The 14738-nt window shown below is 41.2% G+C and overlaps 1 protein-coding gene across 1 annotated transcript in view; it reads right to left on the reverse strand.

The window, feature by feature from the left end:
• eif3h (eukaryotic translation initiation factor 3 subunit H) overlaps nucleotides 1-14738 on the reverse strand; it is a 98086-nt gene that overhangs the window by 7831 nt on the left and 75517 nt on the right. Inside the window, 2 exon segments of the mRNA NM_204028.1 lie at nucleotides 7566-7715; nucleotides 10990-11089. Coding sequence (NP_989359.1) covers nucleotides 7566-7715; nucleotides 10990-11089 — 250 coding nt within the window.

A 14738-nucleotide genomic window follows, 5' to 3' on the forward strand; every position in this document is an offset into this window, starting at 1 on the left:
CTGTTTTATTATTACAGAGAAAAGGGAATCATTTAACCATTAAATAAACCCAATAGGGCTGTTCTGCCCCAATAAGGGGTAATTATATCTTAGTTGGGATCAAGTACAGGTACTGTTTTATTATTACAGAGAAAAGGGAATCATTTAACCATGAAATAAACCCAATAGGGCTGTTCTGCCCCCAATAAGGGGTAATTATATCTTAGTTGGGATCATGTACAGGTACTGTTTTATTATTACAATGAAAGAGGAAATCATTTTTAATAAGTTATTTATTTGATTAATATCGAGTCTATTGGAGTTGGGCTTCCTGTAATTCAGAAATTTATGGATAACTGATTTCCAGATAACGGATCCCATACCTGTATATACACGTCACGGCAGGGTTTGGGTCTAAATGCTTAGAATGAATGTAAGAACTAATCCGTTTATGCAGATCTGGAAGTGACCATGCACTGGAGCGGCCATACTGCTTGACAAAAGCCTCAGTAGAACGCAGGCATCTAAAGGCAAGAAATAAAGTGCAGCACTGACTCCGCATTCCCTGCTGCTTGCAATCTCCTACAAGACCCCCCGCTACACCCAGGGGGCGCTGCACCCACTGCTCCCATCACAAGGAAGGAGCTGAGCGCGGTGTGTCTGGAGTCACAACTCCCCCATCTACTGGAACTGTACATCAATTCTTTTTCCTGACGCGGGCGAGAAACAAAACGAGCTGCATGAGCGGATTTTATGTGCATCTCTGGGACTCCGGCGCTCAAACACTCAAACAGGGACTTATTGTTCGATATTGCCGTCATGTCGTGTTTGCCTCCGTCGCCAGGGAAACGGGAAACTAAAAACAGATAACTTAAACAGATGTGTTGGAGACATGAAGTAACTGATAAGTATGATCCAAGCCCGCAAGCACTTTTTCCATTAGATCGCAATTCTGTGATACCCCCCCCCCACCCCCTCCGCAATTTCCCTACTCCTCCTCGGCTCACTTTCCGACATGAAAAAGACGTTAACGAGATCTCATTAGAGTGGAAAGTTCAAAAAGGAAAACAAACAAGTCGTCTGAGAAATGATAAAAGACTGCACTGTATTGCACAGGATTAAAGGGGAACTAAGGCAAAAAAGTGAAAATACACAGAAGGGAAGTTCAATGCATAACTGTGTGCATTGGCCTGAGGTACTGAGTAAATGCTACAGCAGCCCTGCTTTATAAAACTGACACTAAAAAGCTTTTCATTATAAATAAAATGTAATTTCTATAAATAGATAGAATAGGCTTACTGGCCCCTACTGGCCCCTGACACCTACATTACTAATAATCAGTTCTACATTACCAATAATAAGTACAGGTATCGGGCCCTTATCCAGAAACCCATTATCCAGAAAGTTCCGAATTACGGGAAGCCCATCTCCCATACGCTCCATTTTAATCAAATAACTCACATTTTTAAAAATGGTTTCCTTTTTCTCTGTAATAATAAAACAGTACCTGTACTTGATCTCAACTAAGATATAATTACCCCTTATTGGGGGCAGAACAGCCCTATTGGGTTTATTTCATGGTTAAATGATTCCCTTTTCTCTGTAATAATAAAACAGTACCTGTACTTGATTCCAACTAAGATATAATTACCCCTTATTGGGGCAGAACAGCCCTATTGGGTTTATTTAATGGTTAAATGATTCCCTTTTCTCTGTAATAATAAAACAGTACCTGTACTTGATCCCAACTAAGATATAATTACCCCTTATTGGGGGCAGAACAGCCCTATTGGGTTTATTTAATGGTTAAATGATTCCCTTTTCTCTGTAATAATAAAACAGTAACTGTACTTGATCCCAAATAAGATATAATTACCCCTTATTGGGGGCAGAACAGCCCTATTGGGTTTATTTAATGGTTAAATGATTCCCTTTTCTCTGTAATAATAAAACAGTACCTGTACTTGATCCCAACTGAGATATAATTAATCCTTATTGGGGGCAGAACAGCCCTATTGGGTTTATTTAATGGTTAAATGATTCCCTATTCTCTGTAATAATAAAACAGTACCTGTACTTGATCCCAACTAAGATATAATTAATCCTTATTGGGGGGCACAAATTCTACTGGGTTTATATGTTTTATGATATTTTAGTAGACTTAAGGTATGGGGATCCTAATTATGGAAAAAAGCCCTTATCCGGAAAGCCTCAGCATCCAAGCATTCTGGATAACAGGTGCCATATACCTGTATTTGCAGTTTTTGACATATTTAACCATTTGTTCAGCACCGTTACAGTTTGGAACCTAAGCAGCTATCTAGTTGCTAGGGTCCAATCTAACTTAACCAGGAAGTGGTTAAAGAAAAGGCCATTCTATAACATACTAAAGGTTAACCTAAAGGAAGGCAAAAAAGAAGGATGGCTGTGGCCAGACAGATAATGAAAAATGGGGGATTGTAAAAGGCTGAAGCCTCAAGGTGGGGCAATGGCACAATAGACGCTAGGGAATAAAGCAAGGGGCACATATGAATTAATTTATACAAAGGGATTGTAGGTATAGTGGGTCTATAACAGATCTTACAAGGGAGAAATAGGCTTAATGAAAGTGTATTATGAATTACTGTTAGGCCTGTTATGTACCAATTAGGGAACCCAAGGCAAATGCCCTTCCTGACCAGGACCAAACAGTTGGCCAGTGAATGTATAGAGAATATGAATGTATAGAGAACAGATATTCCCTTTGTCCTGGGATAAACATATTTAATAAGACAGTGAGACAAATGGAGTGCGGCTAGCATGAAGCCTGGCAGAGACAAATACAGGAGCGGCGCTGGTGTCCCTGCCATGATCTGTGCTTCTTTCCTGTGAATTACAAATCACCTCTGCATCAGTTCCAGGGCGGCTAACTGGGATGTAAGGGCCATATATCTTTCGGGCATATTTATATGCGGTAATGGAGGGAGTGCTTCTACCGCTGTCATCTCCAAGAGAGCTCTAATAATTGACATGACAAACTCATGAGCACATACAAGATTAAAAACCTTCCTTCCCCAGGAACAGGAGTGAATTGGGAAAGGGATGAGAGCGCGGAAATGAAATTCTGTACGAGCAGATAAATCAGGTACATACTGTACACACGGGCTCTGACTCGGGGCATAAAACATGTTTATATGGGGGAACTGAAGCAAAACTGTGTGATTGCGGGGTAACACCGACATGGAGATCTCTCCTGCTCTATTTACATGCACAGCTCCAAGCCCACGTGCCGGTGTTATTACAAAACTGCACAGAATACATGTTTTTTTATTGCACTGTACAGAATTATTTTGATTAGACCCCTTCTAAAGCTGCTATCTTGGCCCATACTAAACTAAAGGGCCACAGTACTTTGTGTAGTTGAAGAACAAGAAGATGGACAATATGGCCACTTGTATGTTATCCGCCTATTCAGTTACATACTGGAGCATATTGTCCAATACATGCCCACTGTCTATTGTTGAATGGCATGATAACAGGTTAATGTGATAGGGAAACTTTTCGCAATTATCAGGAACATATAACTTTAAATCCTAAGGAAAGTTATATTCCCTGGGAGGCACTCCTTAATGTTAGGCACCCCTTAGTGGTCGCCAGCTGGTGCTCCTCTTTGCTAAAAAATGCTCCGGCCCAGGGTGCTATTCGGTGGGAGTCAGACTATTACTGTAGTGCTCATGTGCTGATCCCGGGGACCAATGAAACGGATACCCGGGGAGTATGGTAGAGAGCCTGTGCAGCCCATGGAACCCCTGGGAAGATGGCAGTGTGGGCATAGTAGGTACCTTCCAGTGGTCAAGTTAGTGATAATATTCAATAAAGGGAATACTTAATCTATCACCTCCAGAAAAAAGACTCTTTTCCTTTACTAAGTTATCTGGGGCTAAACTTATTTTGAACTGTGCCCATTGTCTCCTCATAGACCCCTGTTCTGCAGCTTCTCTCCTTACTGCCACAACAGTGGATATTCATATTTTAGGGGGCAGATCAAGCTAGTTCACTGAAGGGACAGGCCCCTAATAAATGGCACTTATGCTCAAGGTTTATCATTATTTGGCCAGGGGCGAATGGTAAGTAGCATTCTCTGGGTCACATTTACTAAGCAGCACACTCTGCAGGATACATTCTGGCATAAGCAGCTGATTGAGAGGCCCTGCATAAAGGCGGCCATTCAGATCCTTCAGAACGATTCAGCAGCTTTTCTGCCTACCCTAACTGATATCTGGCCTAAAATTGGGCAGATCTCGATTAGGCAGGTTTGATTTTTCCATCGGATCGGACCCAACAGACCAGCTAGGTCCTTTAATGGTCATAAATAAATGCTCTATAATAACCCTTGTACCATTTAGCAGTCACCGAATAGCAAAGGAAAGATCAGCATACAATGTAGTTTGCTTGCCCAATTGTGAACTTACTGCTGACACAAGCCCAGTCCTTGATTGGCTGTTCACTAGTAACACCCCATGGTTCAGGACTGGCTGCACAATAGGTACACTCATTACTATGGGATGTGCCAGTGTAACCCCACCACGCATGGGGACTTTCTGTTGATGAGTATATGAAATGTTCTAGAACACGAGCTTCCAGTGTGTGTATTGTTCTATAAACCCCTTGCCCTGCCGGAAATTCTGCACTAAGCAGCTCTGTGGAAAAGGCATCGCTAGCCCATAATGCTATAAAGTCCTACTGGTGGGTGGAACACGGCATACGGTTTCCATTAAAGCAGCAGCGCACAGCTGCAGAGCGGGGAGAGAGCGCTCCGTGGTATGGCATTAGCTTACTTTTATAAGGTTACTGGATCCTCTAATTCGTTACACCTCACCTCATGTTGCTCTCCTGTTGCAAAAGCATTTTCCTGACGTTTCGCTCACAACGGAACAGTTTGGATTTTTTTTCCCCCTGGCCCAAGAAAACAACATGTACCAGAAAAACACAAAGAGCTTGTGTTAAAGGAGAATTTCCCCTTTGGTATTATGTTAATAAAACCAAAGTTATTTGCTCCTAATACTTTGGGTATAAAGTGTTCGATGGGACATTCTACTGGTGCGGAAACGGCCCCGTCTGCTGCACAAGGAGCAGCGCTCAGCAGACCCTGTCCCAAAACAATCTAGCAAGTGCAACAAAGTGATTTCTATTCCCTACTATTAAAGGCCTGGGTGCCTTAGCCTTTAAAGGGCACCTACACCGCACTGGAGGCGACAGCTAATAGAGCCTGCACTTCTGTAAAAGGGAAAACAGTAGTTCCCCCCTCCCCCTTTAAAGGAGACCTATCTTTAAAAGGAACAGTGACACTACAAAATGAAAGTATTGTAAATTAATTAGAATATAATGAAGTGTTGCTCTGCAGTGGCGAATGTTGTATGTTTGCTTCAGAATCTTATATAAATTAGCTGCTGTGTAGCCATGAGGCTGGCTATTCACACTGGGAAAAAAAGGCACAGGGTTACATTGCAAATAGCAGATAAGCTCTGCAGACTATAATGGTGTTTTACAGAGCTCATTTGTTATATCCTGAAACCTTTAGCCCTATTTCATCTCTATAAACAAAGCTGCTGTGTGGACATGGGGGGGTAGCTATTGAAATGGGGCTAAATGGCACAGGTTCCATAGCAGATGACATATAAGCTCTGTAAAACACCATTGTATATCTGCTATGTAACCTGTGCCTTTTCTCCTTTTTTCAGCTTGCACAGCAGCTTTATTATATAAAGTATAGTGGTGTGTGCGGCAAACACACAACTATTACCAGTGCAGGGCAATAGCAATGATCCACTTTTTGGTGTCACTGTTATTTTAAGGTGGCCTAAGAGACAAAGTGTCCTAGGGGCCACACCCTGTAAATGCTCAGTAGCAGTAGGTGAAAAGTAGCTGCGGCTGCTCTTCACTCCAAAACCACCAATATTATATGTGTGCGCCAACGCCCTCCATTACCCTCAATGCCAGCTGAAAGTGCAAGTCAGGGCAGCCTTACCTGCATCAGGAATCCACGGCAAACCGTTAACTACAAAGAAACCCCCAAGCTGCAGAGCCAATAGGAATATGATACACATCAGCTCACTGCACAGATCCAGACAGGGCAATTTAGAGGATTGGGCAACGTATACATCTAAAATCTCGGCTAATGTCACGCTACACACTATAAATTGTTCCGCCTATACTCCTTTCCCTGTACCTTTATGGTTGCAACTGATTCTGTCGCTGGCTTCCACAGGAAATGTGAACAATCTGGGCTTCTCGGTGCCAAGAAACATACAGGGTGCGCTGGATCGGCAGCGTAACAACTATTTAATTTGATATATTCGTTACACAAAGTAGAAGAAATGAGATTTGCGAAGGCTGAATTGCTAAAGTGTTTAGCAGCTTGCAGTACTTTCCCTGCTCCGTAACCACAAAGCAATAAATGGCAGCACTCTACCCTCGGCTGAACTACAACCATCGCTCTCTGCCCCGCGCTCAGTTAAGATATAAAAGCTCCATGAATCAGGGAACACATGTGAGGCTGTCGGCACAGCCGGCTGTAATTCTGATGTAGCATCCTATCCGTCTAAAGAAATCTAATTAAAAGTCAATAAGGGGATCTAGATGGTTTGGCGATAAGGAACAATTGTGTCCAAAAACAACGGGAAATCACATTTATTTTACACTCTGTATTCTAGATAGTTATTCAAGGAACATGGAGAAAATTATTACCTTAAAGAGATTCTTTCTTAATTGTTATGGTGTTTTTTTATTTCTAAATTACACTGTTTCCATAGCAAAAAAAATGTTTATTCTTGAACCAACAAATGTATTTTTAGCTGTAATACTGGTGTGTAGGCGCCATCTCAGTGCATTGTGCCGGAGTCTGAGCTTTCAGAAGGAGCCAGCGCTACACATTAGAACTGCTTTCAGCTAACCTATTGTTTCTCCTACTTCCATGTAACTGGAGGAGTCCCAAGCCGGACTTGGATTTCTTACTATTGAGTGCTATTCTGATACCTACTGGGAGCTGCTATCTTGCTCCCTTCCCATTGTTCTGCTGATTGGCTGCTGGGAGGGGGGATATCACTCCAAATGCAGCACAGCAGTGAAGTGTGACTGAAGTTTATCACAGCACAGGTCACATGGCTGTGACACCCTGGGAAATGAAGAATATGGTTAGCCCCATGTGAAAAACCGATTACAATGAAGGATTCTGCTGGAGAAGCTCTATAAACTGATGCTAGCTTGCCAATGCCATAAACATACAGTATGTGCCTATCGGTTATTTTCAGTGCAGGGGGCTGGTATATGCTTTTCATTACAGAGCAGCTTTCTCACATTTCATTTTACATATTAAATCCCTAATACAGCAGTAAAACACCAAGAAATGGTTTCACTGCTTTGTATTTTCAGGGCTAGGAAATCTTTAGACAGTATAGTGCCATAAATCTCTTTACAAAGCCATGACTTTGCCAAAAAAAAAAACCCTTGCCCATGTGAGTTAGGGAGAAATGAAACCACACCCAGGCAGCCATGTTGCCCATAGTACAGGCATAAGCAGAGTATTGCACACTATCACTAAGGCTCACCTGCTGGAGAGATTGAGCAGCTCATGTTTTTCAGTCACTGGTGCCTTTTTATCCAGCTCCCAGGCCAGCACGTTAATAAGATGGGAGTTTTTGATGATGATCGGAACCTCTTCAAACATGTCTTCAAATGCAATATTTGCCTTTTTTAGGCTGCGGGGTAGAAGACAAAACTCAATTACATACATGTCAACAACTAAATTACAAAATAAATAAAGCATATTCATACAGCAGTTTGACTATCTACATAAATAGAAACAGATAGGAGTATAAGACTAGCACAGGTATGGGATCCATAATCCAGAAACTCATTGGAAAGCCCTGAATTTCAGGAAATTCATCTTCCATAGACTCTGTTATAAGCAACTAAATTCTAGCATTTAACAATTTCCTTTTTCTCAGCCATAATAAAACAGTACCTTGTACTTGATCCCAACTAATATATAATTACCCCTTATTGGGGGCAGAACAGCCCTATTGGGTTTATTTAATGGTTAAATGATTCCCTTTTCTCTGTAATAATAAAACAGTACCTGTACTTGATCCCAACTAAGATATAATTACCCCTTATTGGGGGCAGAACAGCCCTATTGGGTTTATTTAATGGTTAAATGATTCCCTTTTCTCTGTAATAATAAAACAGTACATGTACTTGATCCCAACTAAGATATAATTAGTCCCTACTAAAGGCAAAACAATCCTATTTGGGTTAATTAACATTTAAATAAGTTTTTAGTAGACTTAAGGTATGGAGATCCAAATTACAGAAAGATCCCTTATCTGGGAAACCATAAATCCTGAGTATTCTGGATAAAAGGTCCCATACCTGTACCACCTTTGCCCTGATCCCACCTAACCAACCCACAGGCTAGGGAACACATGGACAGACTTATACTGGGTGAATGGTGCGAGGATCAGCTTCTATTTTTCCTTCACTTCAATGTGGCGGCCACCTCACACGCATTCCTTTCACTGCTCTGTTTCTATCAGCGCACCTGAGCAACCCATTAGGATTGTTAGAGTGTATAAACGTGTTTTATATTACATGTTAAGTGCATCAGGTAAACGTCCATGATGCAACGTGTTTGTTATAAGCGAGATTCTGTTAAAAGAAACACAGCTTCCTAGCAACTGAAGCCTTAAGGCCAGGGCCACACAGAGCGGACCCTACGCTTTTCTCCGTCTGCATTCTTTATCCAGGCAGAGGAATGTGGATCCGCAGTCATGCACCCCCTCCTATAACTCCCATGACAGGCACGGAATTGACCTATGTGGAGCTTCATAAAGCAGATATCCGCATGAAAATACATAGTTTCACTTCTGTGACAATATCTGTTTGGTTTATCTACACAGGCTACAGAGGGGGTGCATAACTGCAGATCCACTTTCCTTCGCCTGGGTAAAAATAGCAGGCAGAGCAAATCATATGGTCCACTCGGTGGCCTAAGGGGCAATGGCCCACAATGCTACCTGGGGTTTCTTAAAGGAAAAGGAAAGTCGTTTTGACATTTTACTGCCAATAGATTCGCCACATTAGTGCCACCTAGAACAATATATTTTTTCTGCTGAAACCATTACCGTACCTGAGTAAACAGCTTTAGAAGCTTTCTCAGTTTGCTTAAGATAGCAGCTGCCATTTTAAATAGCTTCCTGTTTGCAGTATAGCCATTATAGCTCAGATCACACATTCTTAAGGGAGGGGGGAGGGAGTTCTTGGCATTCTGGTGGGTGGGGGGAGCAGGAGAGGGGAACTGTGCATACTCTGGCCATGGAATTAAGGATGTTCCTGGAACATCATGTTTACAAAAAAAAAAAAAAAGAGACAAGAAATTCAGTGTTTCTTTTGATAGAGGACTCTGTAAGTGCTTATGGCTGTATTTACATAGACCTTTCTGATAAAGCTTACTTAGTTTTTACCTTTCCTTCTCCTTTTAAGTGCCACTTTTTAATTAGGCGGTTTACATGGGGACTGCTTTGGCCAAGAGTATTTAAGCTACATAAAAAATAATGTGCTTAAAGCCCCCGAAGTAGCCCCTCGTGCCACTTCCCTCCAATAAGAGGTTAGATGGATGTACATATGGACAGTCAATGTGCCCAATGGATGCAAGACCAGATTTTTTTCCCAAGTAAAACAGGAGACATGCATGACAAAAGCGGCAGTAAGGTGTCAGCTTTACCTTAATATGAGCGCTGTATATTCTGTCGTGCGTAACAGAAGCTCCGAATTATGGAAAGCCTTTCTCCCATAGACACCATTTTAATCAAATAATTCAGATTTTTAAAATTGATTTCCTTTTTCTCTGTAGTAATAAAACCGTACCTTTTATTTGGTCCCAACTAAGATATAATTACCCCTTATTGGGGGCAGAACAATCCTATTGGGTTTATTTCATGGTTAAATGATTCCCTTTTCTCTGTAATAATAAAACAGTACCTGTACCTGATCCCAACTAAGATATAATTACCCCTTATTGGGGGCAGAACAGTCCAATTGGGTTTATTTAATGGTTAAATGATTCCCTTTTCTCTGTAATAATAAAACAGTACCTGTACTTGATCCCAACTAAGATATAATTACCCCTTATTGGGGCAGAACAGCCCTATTGGGTTTATTTAATGGTTAAATGATTCCCTTTTCTCTGTAATAATAAAACAGTACCTGTACTTGATCCCAACTAAGATATAATTACCCCTTATTGGGGGCAGAACAGCCCTATTGGGTTTATTTCATGGTTAAATGATTCCCTTTTCTCTGTAATAATAAAACAGTACCTGTACTTGATCCCAACTAAGATATAATTAATCCTTACTGGAGGCAAAACAATCCTATTTGGTTTAATTAATGTTTTATTGATTTTGTAGTATCAAGGTATGGGGGATCCAAATTACACAGACCCCTTATCCGGAATACCCTTAGTCCCGAGCATTCTGGATAACGGGTCCTATACCTGTATATAGAACAAACTATTTGGGTAAAACAAAATGAAGTAGTGATGCTTCAAGCACCAAATTTCCATCTTTTAAAATGCTATGCCCCCATTGCTCATGAGGTGACCCCAAGCAATCCATGTGCGATACAGAGCACACGTATCTGCGGATAACGCACACACTGTCTCACAAAGGTGCAGCTGTTACCGAGCACTCTAATTTCTCTTTAATGAGACACTGCAAGAGCGCCTATCCACCCAAAGCAAGAGGAAGATGCAGCCCTTGGAGCTACACAATCGCATGATTGGAGCGTCAGGAATTTATGGAACACGCCGGAGACACAGCGAGCAATTCACGCGCTCACATTTTCTGATTTCTCATTCTAGTAATCTCTTTGCCTTAAATGACTGGACAACATGTTCTCTGCCGTGTTCCTCACACCTTCCCAATCCGGGAAACAAGCAAGCTGCCAAGTTCCACACACTGTTCATTCACGTACCCTTCAGCCGAGAAGTCTTTTTCCTTGCAGACTTCCATCAGTTTGGGTGTCAGCCGATAAGCCTTCAGCGAGAGGGAGCCCTGGCCGGTTTTGATGGGATCTACAGAAGGAGATTCAATGTCAATGCTATTTTCATAAACAGATTTTTATTTCATCATTTACAAAAACTAAACACAAGTTTAAAAAAAAAATACATGCACTCTGCCTCCTAAATTGGTGCCCGCTGCAACCTTAACTTACCTCCCCAAAGTACAAAAGCAGTAAGGCCCAACATAAAAGTTGGGACATGGTTTCTCTGGGCCCAACCTACTCTGCATACACTCACTTTCTATAAGGCATAAGGGATAAAATAATTTTATTTTGATCTAATTAACACTGACCCTCAAGCTGTTATTTCCTTTGAAAGAGTCCACTGGAAATCTAAAGGGATAAATGTACAGGTATGGGGCCTGTTTTTCAGAATCTTCAGGGGTTTTACAGATTTTTTCATAATTTGGATTTTTATACCTTTCTACTAAAAAATAATTGAAACATTAAATAAACCCAATAGGACTGTTCACAAAAGTGTGGCGTTTTACTAAACAATAGGAGGACTATTGGGCAGTATGCTTTTTAAATCTTGACTTGCATTCTCCTTTAATAATGGTCATTTCCCAGTAACTGAAAATGTGACTGTCTTGTGGGGACCAAGGACTACTTACGAAGGGAGTGAGTGATCCCCACTAATAGTGATTGTTTTGCCACCAATAAGAGGTAATTATAGTAGTCCTATTGGGTTTATTTAATGGTTAAATGATTCCCCTTTTCTCTGTAATAATAAAACAGTACCTGTACTTGATCCCAACTAAGATATAATTACCCCCTTATTGGGGCAGAACAGCCCTATTGGGTTTATTTAATGGTTAAATGCTTCCCTTTTCTCTGTAATAATAAAACAGTACCTGTACTTGATCCCAACTAAGATATAATTACCCCTTATTGGGGGCAGAACAGCCCTATTGGGTTTATTTCATGGTTAAATGATTCCCTTTTCTCTGTAATAATAAAACAGTACCTGTACTTGATCCCAACTAAGATATAATTACCCCTTATTGGGGCAGAACAGCCCTATTGGGTTTATTTCATGGTTAAATGATTCCCTTTTCTCTGTAATAATAAAACAGTACCTGTACTTGATCCCAACTAAGATATAATTACCTCTTATTGGGGCAGAACAGCCCTATTGGGTTTATTTAATGGTTAAATGATTCCCTTTTCTCTGTAATAATAAAACAGTACCTGTACTTGATCCCAACTAAGATATAATTAATCCTTACTGGATGCATAATAATCCTATTGGGTATAATTGATGTTTTATTGATTTTTTAATAGACTTGAAGATCCAATTTACGGAAAGATCACTTATCTGGAATAGCGTTGGTCCCGAGCATTCTGGGTCCTATACCTGTACCTACTTACAATGTCAAGAAGATATAATGTACAGGGGAGGTAAGCGGTGCATCATTTCTGTAACAGCTAGGCACTATAAGCGGAGAGAAATTTTTAGAGGTGCCTTTACTTGCTGCCGTAACTAAATAATTCAGACCTGTTCTATTACAGAAGATACAGCATTGCTTAAAGATTGCAGAAGCTCCAAAGTCTGTACTGCACAACTGCTTCACTCTCAGCACATTTATGTCCCGTGTTACCTTACTTACAGACATAAAAAACAATAAGGACACACCAGTAAAATGAACTATCCATTTTATACAGACCCTTGAAGGTGTATAGGAAATCTGAAGCTGAAACGTTTAAATGGAAAAAATATTAGTGTTACAAAGATCTGGTCAGCCAATGCTCTGTGTAATAGGTGGACAACATAATCCAGATCCCTATAGGTTGAGACCCCTGCTAACTTCTTGTGAGACAATTATAAAACAGGAGGGCTATGGGAAGTAAGCCGTTATACAGAATGCAGTTGCCAGGCAGCTTAAAGAAAAACTATACCCCCAGAATGAACACTTAACCAACAGATAATATAAACTATATAAACAGTATCACTAAATATTGCTCTTTTACATCCTTTCCCTTGAGCCGCCATTTAGTGATGGGCTGTGTGCTCCCTCAGAGATCAGCTGACAGGAAGTGATGCAGCTCTAACTGTAACAGGAAGTAGTGTGGGAGCAAAAGGCAGAACTCTGCCCATTCATTGGCTGATGGGGCCTAGCATGTATGTGTGCCTTGGCTTGTTTGTGTGCACTGTGAATCCTATGATCCCAGGGGACGGCCCTTAATTCTTAAAATGGCAGTTTCCTATTTAGGATTACCCAATAGCACATACTACTAAAAAAAAGTATATTTATATTGAAATGGTTTATTTAGATGAAGCAGGGTTTTACATATGAGCTTGTTTAGGCAGTGTACTTTGCATGCAGAGTCAGTAACACCTAAATAGATGATAGGTTAAAGAAAACCTGACCTCTTAATATTCCCATTTAGGAAATAAAGGAGGAATAGCAGAGGACTCACACAAAGCAGGAGGTATGTAATGCTAGGGGGCCATGCTATGCAAAGAGACAATTAGTTAATGTATTTGCCTCTTGTCTGCTGCTGCTACTACTGCAAGCGATAAGGCTGCCTGCTGAAAAATTTCAATGCTGAGCTTATTAGCATGCAGACTGCACTGCTCCCCGGCACACTGCATGCCTTCCGTGCATGGCAAATCACAGACACTATGGCCACACAGCTCCAAGAGAGAGCGATACAGCGCGAGGCCTGACGCCCATAGGCAGAGATAAGCCATGGGAAAGGTGAGGGCACAAGGGGGTGCCTGTATATGTAGCACATACTCCCTGCATGCTGCTGTATATCTATGGCACAAGCAGACCTCCTCCCTTCTCGGAAATAGCGGATGCTTTGAGGGCGACGACCTTGTATAAGAAGGTAGAAATAGAACCAATTCCATGAGCAAAATGGTAGGACCTGCAGACAGGCTGCTCCTTTGTTTGGCACTCGGAATCTAATTGACAGGGAGGTGGGAGCAGGTTTCCCAGTCTCGGAAGCAACAAATACAAATATACAACCATTTGACGTGGTGCTGGGGATTTTAAACAGGGGACCCAACAGCAAAGTGACCAATAAATGTCATGTTTGTGTGAACACGCTGACCCATTTATAGGCAATTGTCCAAATATTCTTATGTCTGCCGCCAACAATTGCTTCTGTTGAACTACAGCTCCCAAAAGAGTAACTAGGGAGTAAGATTTACATTGGCACGTATATTACCTATCTAATGTTGGACTGGAAGCTGTAGGGTCTCTCTACCTTCTGTACCAATCAGTAGATCCAGTACATTGCTGCTTTATAAATACACAGTAATGATGCAATGGCCTAGAAACCATTCATTGATAACGTCTCACTGAAAAGAAGTGCCAGAGAGCCTACTCCGCAAAGTTTGGGGCAAAACAGTTTTTGTGGGGTATATTATTTAACTACAGTTCAACAGTGGGACTTTAAACTTGAACCTCTAACTGAGAACAACTCCTCCACAACTCAATACCAAAGAATGTCAGTGACTGATAATATACTATAAGTGTATGTATATATTAGACGGGACAGTTAATGGCAGTGATTTTTAAAATCCAGTCCCTATCGACTAATTGCCAGCTGAAAAAATTGCGGTGACTATTCCCATGCTCTACAATTCCAACACAGCGACTTCTATACTTGAGCACAGAGATTAGGGCTAGGGTGACCTTGGGCTGATACAG

Source organism: Xenopus tropicalis, chromosome 6 (genome assembly GCF_000004195.4).
Source record: "Xenopus tropicalis strain Nigerian chromosome 6, UCB_Xtro_10.0, whole genome shotgun sequence".
Classification (NCBI taxonomy): domain Eukaryota; kingdom Metazoa; phylum Chordata; class Amphibia; order Anura; family Pipidae; genus Xenopus; species Xenopus tropicalis.